Source organism: Erpetoichthys calabaricus, chromosome 11, assembly GCF_900747795.2.
Source record: "Erpetoichthys calabaricus chromosome 11, fErpCal1.3, whole genome shotgun sequence".
Lineage (NCBI taxonomy): Eukaryota > Metazoa > Chordata > Cladistia > Polypteriformes > Polypteridae > Erpetoichthys > Erpetoichthys calabaricus.
The window spans coordinates 133,363,141-133,375,813 of record NC_041404.2 but is presented as its reverse complement, the minus strand read 5'-3'; the positions used below and the strand labels follow the sequence as shown (position 1 = coordinate 133,375,813).

At 36.9% G+C, this 12,673-nt stretch overlaps 1 protein-coding gene across 2 annotated transcripts in view; it reads right to left on the bottom strand.

Moving 5' to 3' along the window:
- iqce (IQ motif containing E) overlaps positions 1-2,988 on the bottom strand; it is a 45,551-nt gene extending 42,563 nt beyond the window's left edge. For both annotated transcript variants that reach the window (XM_051933629.1, XM_051933630.1), the window contains exon 1: positions 2,420-2,988. In XM_051933629.1, coding sequence (XP_051789589.1) covers positions 2,420-2,470 — 51 coding nt within the window. In that variant the 5' untranslated portion in view covers positions 2,471-2,988. The remainder of the gene's footprint in view (positions 1-2,419) is intronic.
- Positions 2,989-12,673: the final 9,685 nt, after the last annotated feature.

Here is a 12,673-nt window from a genome sequence, read left to right as displayed (position 1 = left end):
ATTTTATAAACCCAGTTTGTTCAATACAAGGTGAAAAGGAGCCAGTCACATACACTACAAATGGACCTCAAAGGCCCTTAAACAAACCCATACAAACACTGTACAAAGATAACATGAAAATTCGTCAATCTCCGCTGATAATCAGAACGCAGTCTAAGATGTTTGGTAGCAACATTAACCAGTGGTCTATGGAGCCATAAATACATACTGTACTTCTCAGATGTTCCTGTCTTTTGTCAGGTTTCATTATTTTAATAACCATGTTCTAATTTAGGCGGCATGGTGGTGCAGTGGGTAGTGCTGCTGCCTCGCAGTTAGGAGACCTGGGTTCGCTTCCTGGGTCCTCCCTGCGTGGAGTTTGCATGTTCTCCCCGCGTCTGCGTGGGTTTCCTCCGGGTACTCCAGCAGACCCCCGTGACCCTGTAGTTAGGATATAGCGGGTTGGATGATGGATGGATGTTCTAATTTAAGACATTCTAAATTGTTAGATATTGTCTGAAGCTCATGTGGATTATGGTAACGTGAGATTTTTTTTCCTGGGTTATTTTTCACATAATTTGCCATAGTACAATTGGTCACCATTTGATTCTATTATATCATAAACTTTTTTCTCTCAATTCTACATGAAAACATGAGATTCAAATTTTTTTCTCGGCCATCACTACAAACTAAATGGGGTTTATAACATATCACAAAAATTTCATTTTGAGGTGGAGTATTCCTATAACCAATTTAGAGCAGGCATCACTTTTTAAGGTGAACTGCATTATTATCTACTTTTAGACAACATCTGATCGCGTTAATTGTTACACGGTTGATTTATACATTTTCAATTTTAAATTAAGCACATTCTATGTGTACCGTGGCAGTCATTGTGACACTCCAAAAACAAAAACATCACATGTATAATGTTATGTACAATATGTAAAAATATAACACAATAGAACACACTTAATCCAATTCAGGGACCAAAGCTGTTTGTGGCCAGTGGGGTCTGTGCAATTTAAGGCCACCTCACATTCAAACCAATGCTCACAGTCGACCAATTAACCTAACCTGCACAGTCCAAGTCTCCAGTGAAAGACCCACAGAAACATTTGCAAATTCCACACAGACAGTGATAGGCACAGGATTCAAACCCATGAACTAGAATGCTAACCATTGCACCACAATGCTGACCTGAAAATAATTACTAAGCAATTAAATGCTACATCGGCAGTGTTGCCAAATATTCATCTAGCCATTTCAAATAGGAATTACTTGAATAATGCAAAAAAAGATTGTTTCAAGACATAGGGAGGGTACTAAATATAATATATTCACAATACACTGCTTGGATAGGCTCCAGGTCTTCATCACCCTAAACTGGAATAACCAAGTTTAATAAAATGAATAGATAAATAATACCTGAGTTGTGTCTATCGTGTCATTCCCCACAATATACAGAAATCATCCATCTCTTCCAGAAATTCACCCAAGGATGCATAAAGTCTAAATACGAGATGGCTGTGCAAACAAAGTTCATGCTTTGAATGCATGGAAAGCCGGCCAGAATGTTTAAGAGGGACTGTATACTGATAGGTCACAAATAATTTAGAGGAAATGAGGAATGAACTTAACTGTAAACTCCTTAGTTATAATACAGTATCTGTGATCTTCTACTTGTATAAACCTCTCATTTATAATACAGTATCTGTGAGCTTCAACCTGTGTGAACTCCTTATTTACAAGTTACAACACATTACCTTTGGGGTTCTACTTGTGCAAACTTCAAATTTACTACACAGTAAGCTTCTGCTTATGCATACTCCTTATTTATAACAAAATATCTGTGAGCGCCAACCTGAGTAAACTCCCGATTTACAACATATGATCTGTGATGTTTAACTGATGCTATCTGTGAGCTTCCACTTGTGCAAACTTCTCATTTACAACACACTATCTTCGAGCTTCAACTTGTGTAAACTCCAGTTAACAGCACATTATCTGTTAGCTTCTACTTGTGCAAAACCCTTATTTATAACAGAATATCTGTGAGCTCAACTTGTGTAAACTCATTTACTACACAGTGTCTCCGCGCCTCTGCGTGTGCAAAATTCTTATTTAGGAGTATCTATGAACTTCAACTTTCAGTATTGCAAGTCAAAAGTTATTCAGCTCTAACATTATTGGCAAGATTCTTAATTAAGCAAATCTACTGATAAGCTTCGTCAGTTATTATAATAAATCTTGTGTATCTCGAAATGATAATTATATGACGCACTGGATCTTTGCAATTCAAGTTTGACATGTATACAGTATTTCTAGATCAATGAGGTATTAGGTCTGCCTTGTGATAGATTTACCGGATAGTGAGAAAATTAATAGATGTTAAGAAATAAATCAGATTACTTAAATTTGTACCTTTTTATTCACTTACCAGTTCTTCCAACTCCTCGTCAGTGATAAAATCACTGGCTGTAACCGACATGGTGTGATCCTTATTCTTACTTCTTTATTTAGGAGAACACACACGTGTACCCGAACCCAGGATAAGCCGCAGAAGCAGAGTCGGCTTCACAATGCAACAAACTGCGAAGCTTCATGTGCCAAAAAGCACAGTGCCGAGCCCTTCACTGGACTTCCATTAGATGTTCCTTTAATTGTTATTTACTGTACGTTAATAAGTACGTCGGAGGATGCAACTGAGCCATGGTTTTACAGGCTAACAACTGTTTAAGGCTTAATCGTAAATTAAAAGTTTAAAATATAAGAAAGTACATTAATAACACGTAACTTTCAGAAGTAGACAATGACTTTTCACGCCTTCTGATAGTAATAAGGCAGACTTCATCTGCGATCCCTTCTTCTTGAATTTGTTTAAACAATGTGACCAGAAAAGTAAGCTCATCAACAGATTTCAAACTTTGGTAAAAGTTTCCTACTGTTTTTATTATTGAAGTAAGTCTCTATTCTTCTGCCTGCCTGCGCTTCTCTCGCTAAGCGTCACTGTTGTAGTAGTCTATAGCAACCAAAGACACGCGAGCGTGGCGGGGCAACTAAGTCCTAACACGGAGTTTATACAAGTATTAGCACACTGTCAGGTCGTTTATGAGCGTAGATGAGATGCAAAAGTTCAGCGCTTCTGGCCGATAAAAGGATTTATAATCACGCGATCTTTTATTCATTAACTTTTATCAGTAACACTATTAGAATCTATTTTTCTTGAAGCTGTGGAATGCCATAAATTACAATAATATTGCATACTTCCATAGGTCTTTACAATACAATAAGGACAGAAAACACGCCTATCGTGGAAGGATTTAATCAATTTAGTCTGACACGTTAAATTCGGCTCCGTAAAGTGTAGGCAGATTATGTTTATCTATGTTTTCTCCTTTCCTTATATTTTCTCATGTTTTCATTTTTTATATATTCTTCTCAAATTCTGTTACTTAACACCTTTAACAATCTGTATTATTATCTCATGGCAATTGTAGATTAAACGCGATTACATTAACAATAGTACTATTTACAATGAACATGCTACAACTGACAGTGTCGTTCTAATAATAGAAAATAAAGACGGCCAAGCTAATATAAATGACAATAAGTGTAAACTCTAGTAATAAATATGAAAATAAAATAATCCATTCATCTATGAACTCACTTAGATCACTTATAAGATGGTGGGGTCAGAGCTTGTCTCAGGAGCCTTGAAAACTGGACAGAATGCCAATTCACCACTGATCACATTCACGTATATATAACATGCCAGTTTATACTGTAGTTCTGAATCCTAATCAGCCTAGCATGCAGATCTTTGAAATGTGTGAGGAAAAAGTCATTCAGATTTGGGGAGAATGTTGCAAATGTCTGGCTTTAACAAGTAACTGACCTGCACAAAGGCCTCACTAGGGCCACAAACAAAATTATCAAAGATGCAAGTAGTACTCCTGAGTGTCTCTTTTCCGGAACCTATCTGTAAATTCCTGCTCTTGAAAGACAAGAACAGAGAAGACTCAAATACAGTATCTACCATCTGATTAAAATTTAGAACATGAAACATTTGACAAAGAAGAGGAGAGCATTCAGCCCATCAAGCAATTGTTTAGCTAAGGCTGATGGGGTTTTTGTTTGAACTACATGTCTTAGCAGTTTGTTCCAGATTACCACAACTCTTTGCATAAATGCTCTTTCCCTTAATCTCAACTGGCATCCTTGAGTATGTGATTCGCCCTTAAATTGAAAGAATTTGGCTGGATCTACTTTATAAATGCATTTGAGAATTTTGAAGATGATCTGGATTAGGTCCCCAAACAGTCTCCTCTGCTCTAAGATTAAACATTCTCAGAGTCTTTCACAGTACAACATGTCCTTGAGTCCTGGGATGCACTTGTTTGCTCTCATCTGAACAGCTTCGGGTGCTGCTATGTCTTTCTTGTTAAATGGTGACCAGTACTGCACACAATACTCCATATGTGGTGTCACTACTGCATTATACAATCAGAGCATAACATCTCCTGATTTATATTCAGCTGTCTTTACTATATTTTATTTGCCTTTTTAATTGCTTCTGCACATTTTATCCAAATAAGCCCCTATGTCCTTTTCAGAGGTTGCTTAATTTAGGTAAATTTTCTCCCATTTTGTATTTATAATTAATGTTCTTTTTGCCAACATGTAGCACTTTGCACTTTTATACATTTTCTCAGTGTTCCCCCAATTCTAAATCATGTTCAAGTCTTCTTGAATTGTTTTTGCTGCCTCCTCAGTGATTGAATTTCCTTCAGTTTTAGTATACTGTAATCTGTGAATTCTCATGTTTACTAACTATACTGAAATCTAAGTCCTTAATATAAATCAGAAAAAGTAATGGTCCAAGGACAGACCCTGAGGGGCTCCACTAATGACCTCACTCCATGAGAAACACTCTTCTCTTCTCTGTGCTCTTTGTCTCCTACCGGTTAACCAACTTGTGATCCAGTTTTGTAGTTTATCTCTGATGTCTACAGCTTCTAGTTTTAGAAATAATCTTAAGTGTGGGACTACTTTAAAGTATTTTTGAAAGTCTAAGTAAATTATGTTATATGCTTTGCTTTTGTCAACTATTGCAGTTGCCTGTTCAAAAAAGTATAAAAGATTGCTTTGGTAATTATTGCTTAGTATATTATTTTAATATACAATGGGTGATTTTCTAGATTATTAATTTTTACAGAAATATGGATCCACTTCACTGAAGGCCACTTTTAAATAGGAGACATCACTATCCTATCCAACAATGAATTTCACAAGGTGACTACTTGTCTCCATGGTGTTCTGCCTATTTCTGAATTTCCCCATGGGATTAATAAAACCTATCTAATCTAATCTAATCTAATCTAATTTAATCTAATTGTTGACCAGTATGCTGAACTGATACATTATAAGACTTGAAGTGTTAAAACCAGTGCAAACTAGAAGTTATACAGCTGTTAAATTGGTTTCTTGTCTGTAGTGTTAAAGCAAGATTATAAAAAGTTAAAACAGAAGACTTTAAAAAAATGTATTTCAGGTAATAGCACATCTTTCTGTTTCAGAAGGAGAGGTAAGGTTCAAGCCTAAATATACTATGTATAACAAATGACAGACTGATATGTAATAAGTGAGAAAATGGATGGATCGATGGGTGAATGTCAGTATAGACAGCAGTGTACTGTGCCTTCATCTACTCCATAAAAATCAAATATTTTCATTTCGGTGACCTTACAATGCTGTTTGGTGAAGCCTATGCTTGGAAAAGAAATAGGCAGAATCTCAATCTGTCAGTCTCGGTTCAAGCCTGAAATGTTTTGCTCCTGAAAAAAAAGTGAAGTTCTAACAGAGAAGTCAACTGGACTGATTGAGCCTTTTAATGAATTGAAGAAGATTTGGCATGACAGATGACTGACCTTCTGCATGTGTCATATTTTCTTTTTTCATTATGTTGAATCCATAAAAAAAGATTTTACAATATGTATTAAAATTAACAAAGAATCTCATTTTATACTCAAGCTTGATTAATTCAGTTCAGGGTCACAGGGGGCCAAATCCTATTCCTACAGAGTGGCAATCCATTACAGGGTTCACTAACACACACATGCTCAAACTCACACTTGGGCCATCTTTGAGGATGCTGAAGGAAAACTGATGCAAATGAGGGCAGAACATGCAAACTTAACATGGACATGAGCACAGGATTTGAACCAAGGATGCCAAATTTGTGAAGCAGCAGCGCCACCTACTGCACCAGCATGATGCCTATTTATTAAAAACACCAAGTTTAATTTTCTACTCCAGCTTCTTCACACTTACAAAGCAAGTGACCAAAAATTATACACAACTGCCCGGCAAAACTGGGCTATGCTTCTTCCATTATAATCTAAAATTTAGTAATGGATTCAGTGAATGGAAGTACTGGTGATGGGTTAACAAATTAAATGAATGCAAATACTGTACACATAGCTTATTAAACAATAATAAATTGCTATATGTTTAGATAAAACAGTAATGAATGTATAAAGTATAACGTATACATCAAGAGTTAAACATTGAAATGAAGAAAACTTACTAGAAAAACAGACATAATAGTAAAAAAAATTATAAAGAACAATAGTGGAAAATCCTGTGGTGGGTTGGCACCCTGCCCAGGATTGGTTCCTGCCTTGTGCCCTGTGTTGGCTGGGATTGGCTCCAGCAGACCCCCGTGACCCTGTGTTCAGATTCAGCGGGTTGGAAAATGGATGGATGGATGGAATAGTGGAAAATCGGGAGTGGTTTCCCTTCGACTTTCTCGTATAATCAGAATAGGGGATGGATATTTGAGGAGTAAACCACAATACAATGTGTATATTTTTATATTATGTACATTAAAGAACCATCAACAACAAATCAAATCAAATTAATAATATATTGAACAATTATTATAAAAGGAAAGTTGAATAAACTGGAGCAGCTGCATGAGTAAAAAGTACCACTTCCAGTTAGCGGAAATAGCTCAAAAGTTGATAGAAATCTACGTTTTGTACCTAATAGTTTTATGCAAAATTATAAATCTATACTGTCCGTAGATTTACAAATGGTTGGCAACCCTTCTTCTACCTCACAGCATTATGAATCTAAACTCCAATTCAAGTCTGCCTACTGTCTGTGCAAGTGATACAGTACATGTTAGCCTTACTGGTGTCTATAATGTTTGTGATTTAATTTCAAAACGGTCAAACCTGAAACAATAATATAAGTAATATAAAGAAACTAATAAAAAGTAAAAGAATACTCCATCTTTCCTCCATCCCTATATTCAAAATCTCAAACTCTGAGCAATACAAACTAATTCCCTATTGTATATCATTTAGAAACAAATCCAGAATATATGTGATAGATAGACTCCAATAACTTCATCCCACACAATCAGCAAAACAAGTTTCTACAAAGTGTATACAGAAGTTCTAAGGGCAAAACATCAGACTCACCAGTAATAAGTCATGGGCCATTATTTTGCAAAGCTGCAAGTGCCAAGACTGCATTCTCTCAAATAAGGAAGGTTTACAAAGATGTTTTTATCAATGTCTGATGCTGACCACTCCAAATAGATAAGACTACAAACTTAAGTTAGCCAGTATTTGTGATTAAACAGCTTAGAGGATTTGCATCTATAAACTAATAAAATATTTGCTGCTGTGGTTGCTAGCATAAAAATTTTGTTTGAGAAGAGGATAACATAAGTGAAGATGTATGTAATAAATTTGGGATACGTGGCAATAAGACAGAACACACCCCTGACCAAAAGGAATGAGCAGAAGATAAAGGCCAAAATGTGTACAGTAGATAAAGGTATCAGGAATAATAGATAACACAAGAAGCTACAAATATGAAAATGTCATGTAAATTTCTAACCCGTTTAATCCGGACCTTGAGGGAGGGTTTTGAGCCTATCCAAGTTAGCATAGGGTGCAAGGCAGGAACAAACCCAGGCAGAACTCTATCACAGATGAACAGAAACACACACACACCAAACAAACACTGGAGACAATTTAGCATTGCCAATTCACTTAATCTGCATGTCTTTGGACAGTGGGAGGAAACAACAGCACCCAGAGAAAACCCATGGAGACATGGGGAGAATATGCAAACTCCACCCAGGTAGGTCCAGGGATGCAAACCCTGGTCTCCTTACTGCAAGGTATTAACACTATCACTGCACCACCATACCACCCCAAAGAAGAAAATACAGAGCAGAAAATAGGTTACTGACAAAAGGTAAAGATGTAAAGTTTGAATATAGAGGGTGAACAGGTAGTAGGGCTATAAAAGAGAGGCCACATGATTTTGGTAAAGATAACAGGAGAAATAAAAGAGAAAAAGGAGCTAAACTTCCCATACCTTGCACTCAAGTTGTGGAAAGTTCAGAGAATATGCTCATCATACACATTAACTAAGATATCGATCCCACACTTTGACCAATGAAAAATTAATCATGGATGTTCACCTGTCAATAATGCATTAATGGTATTAAAAGGGGTAGTTTGAGAATGATACAGTCGTTTGTTAATGTGCCAGACTCTTTTCCCCATGATGACAGATTGAGAGCACACTTGTTACTTTTGGACAAACGTAATGCCAATTTTAGTTTATTTAATTCAAATCATGATTTAATTCCAGATGGAAAGAAACAAAATTTCATGAGGCCGATCACAAAGGCCTAGTGGAAAAACTGGAAATCACAGGGGGATTCACCAGCATTATCTCTGTGTCAGGATAAGTGAAACTTATCAGTGACAATTGAAGCAGGAATATTTTTATCATAGAATTTCAAATTCCAAAATGCTATGTTAAATTTTAGAGAGTGAACAGAGGTAAAAAAATGTACTCCTTCTAAGACACAGGGCTAAGAGACTCCAGGAGAAGCCCTACATAAATAATAATGAGGGAACATGGTGAACCAGAAATCTGGCATGTTGTATTAGAAGGACATTAAGATCTTTTTTTAACACCGCCATCAGCATTTTGTGACCTTTATCAAAAACTAAAGGACACATACTGTATGATGCAAATTCTGGAACTTATTTTCAAGGTTAGAGATATTTTTTTTAAACTGGAATGTTCAATGTAGGAAGAGATAAAGGAAAACCATATTGCCAAGTAATTTTACAACTGGCTATGCAACAGACTTAAATCTTAACAACAATTCTGGGAAGCTAGGTGCAGAAATGTGAAATAAAATAAGTGGGGAATGTTCTAGATGAAGATATACTAAATAATTTCATTTTAATCACTGGCAATACACAAGCAACAAAAACAAAATAAAAGAATTATGTTTATGATAGTGGGCGGTGGTAGTGCTGCTTCTTGGCAGTAAGGAGACCTGGGTTCGCTTCCCAGGTCCTCCCTGCGTGGAGTTTGCATGTTCTCCCCGTGTCTGCATGGGTTTCCTCTGGGTGCTCCGGTTTCCTCCCACAGTCCAAAGACATGCAGGTTAGGTGGATTGGCGATTCTAAATTGGCCCTAGTGTGTGCTTGGTGTGTGGGTGTGTTTGTGTGTGTGCTGCAGTGGGTTGGCACCCTGCCCGGGACTGGTTCCTGCCTTGTGCCCTGTGTTGGCTGGGATTAGCTCCAGCAGACTCCCGTGACCCTGTGTTCGGATTCAGCGGGTTGGAAAATGGATGGATGGATGGATGGATGTTTATGATGGTGGGCGGCACGGTGGCGCAGTGGTAGTGCTGCTTCCTCACAGTAAGGAGACCCGGGTTCACTTCCCGGGTCCTCCCTGCGTGGAGTTTGCATGTTCTCCCCGTGTCTGCGTGGGTTTCCTCCGGGTGCTCCGGTTTCCTCCCACAGTCCAAAGACATGCAGGTTAGGTGCATTGGCGATTCTAAATTGGCCCTAGTGTGTGCTTGGTGTGTGGGTGTATGTGTCCTGCGGTGGGTTGGCGCCCTGCCCAGGATTGGTTTCCTGCCTTGCACCCTGTGTTGGCTGGGATTGGCTCCAGCAGACACCCGTGACCCTGTGTTTGGATTCAGCAGGTTGGAAAATGGATGGATGTATGTTTATGATGGAAGACCACATTGACGTGAATATACACCAAGCAAAAAGAAAATATTTTCTGAATGTAAAAAACAGTATTGACCCAAAATATCTCTCTCACAATGAGAACACATAATTTGATATTTATAATTAATCGTGCAACACTTTAATTGGAGCTGAAAATAATGACATTACCCAAAAGTGCTTGCTATTGCATGTACCACACCAACCATCTTAAGATGCATTTCTTGAAGCAGCACAACATGTATTTTACTGTGTTTTTCTAAAAAAACAAAGTATGTAGACAGGTGAAAAGGACAGTTCCTGCCCCCAGATGAAATGCTAGTGTGAAGGCAAAGGTCAGATCATTCTGTCTTCAAGCCACAATCAAAAACCCTAAATTCATTGTCAAAATTTTTGAATTCTATTAACCAGGAACACTAAACAAATCACATACAGGTGAATTAATAACTTGACAATAGACTACATCCACACTATTGTTTAAAAACACAGACATTAGACATTAATATCCATTTTCAACTTTTGTCTGCATGCTGTCATGGACTGGGAATAATAAAGTATATAGGTCCCAATAAATTCCAAAAGCAGTTTCTATAATACCCACTAGAGAGGGTATCACAGTCAAACCCTGGCTAGTAATAAGGGCAAGCACCACATCTTTATAAAATAAAATTGATTATTACTCAAAAAGCTCTGTGAATATATAAAGCTCCATAGAGCACACAAGGCAAAAAGGAGTTGCCAACAAGAACAAGTTCCAATAAAAACTCACAAGAATATCTGAAATGCAGAGCAATAGGTCAATAAATCCACTAAGCATCCAAAATTCACGAAAAAAGCACAAGAACTCACCCTTCCAGACCACATTCATAATGAACCATCAGGGACTGTGGGAGACCCTCCAGTTTTATAGGGTGGTGGACAGTTCCTGGAAGTGATTGGCAGGTAGTCCCAACTCCTGGGGATTACTTACAAAACACATGGAACATAACACAGGCAGAATGCATACATAAACAAAATCAAATACAAAGAATAATGCACATAACATAAATTACAAAGTCAAAAATAAACAAAAGAAATATAAAAATGATTCTGACTTAAGCATTGCATCATGGATGGGTGAAAATGAAGACTTTTGAAAACCCAGACTCTAATTCTTTAGTTCTTATAATGTGGCCCTTCCCTGATTGGATACTGCTCTTTACAACATCTCATTCCTTGACTGGTCACCTTTGGCAGAAGAAATCTGTATTCCAACATCATGAACACATAGGAGTTGGTTTCCATGGTGCTTTTTTGTGTTGCTTACCTATGTGAATTTCCCCTTGGGATTAATAAAGTATCTATCTATCTATCTATCTATCTATCTATCTATCTATCTATCTATCTATCTATCTATCTATCTATCTATCTATCTATCTATCTATCTATCTATCTATCTATCTATCTATCTATCTATCTATCTATCTATCTATCTATATGCATCTAAATTGCATTTTGCACAATTTGAATGCTGCATACATGCACAAAAGACAGATCATTTACTGATTGCTACATTTTTCCAATAAAACCTGTGAACAGCAGTGTTAACATCTCTTCATGGATTTTTCTGTCATTGCACGCATGCCCTTAGTGCAGGCAAACGGTTATATCATATGTGTTTTTGGTCATTTTATTGTGAGAGGAGATACTTTTGTAAACAATGTGAAAATGGCAGTGTGGATGGAGATTGATTTTCTTTATAAGGAGCATTTTAAATGAAAATGTATTAGTGTGGATGTAGCCTAAAAACTAATCTAACATAAGATGCTTGAGTAACCCTAGCAAGGTTTATAACTACCGCATTAAAACAACACTGCAGAAGGTATAAAAAAAGACCACCAAAGAGTTCAAGCCTCTGCTAATAGAGCATAATAAAAACCTAAAAGGGGAGGAATACAAATGCGACAAAATCATCCACCACTTCAATTGCTTTTCTGGGTGACTCAAATACACTGTGAGCTAAACCATGTTATGGCCTCATTGAGCAAGGAAGATCAAAATATTTTGCATCCAAACAGCTTTAGTCTTCTGTATTACTGGGTTAAATATTTTTCTTCTTAAGCTGTGAACACACTGAAATCACAAAACAGAAAAAAACATGGCTCCTTCATATGATAATTTAAGTCATTAGTATTACAGTTATAAACCTCATTCACATGGCCCAAGTGGGTGGAAGAGATTCACTACCATGCTGCTGTTGCCAGCATATAACATTGAACAACAAAATAGGCTGAGAAGTCCAATTTTTTTATTTTTAGATTCTTATTTGGCATTTTTATTATCATTTAATATATTTTTTTGCCAATTTTTACAGTTTTCTTCCTAGCAATATCAACTTGATGGACACACGGATACACAGGCACGTTTTCTTTTATTAAGGTGGACAAGCTGATTGCTGTCTGTCCAGCAGTTGCTCTCTGTTGGACATATTCAGCATTAATGTTTGCAGTGCACGCTCTATTGAAATATATATTGTAATGCTTGTAGTATTAAAATACATTGCATTTTTCATTCCAACAGATGGTGCATCACAAAAAAATTAGCACTGTATTTATAAATCCCATACATAATGGCATATAAGAGAGACAGAG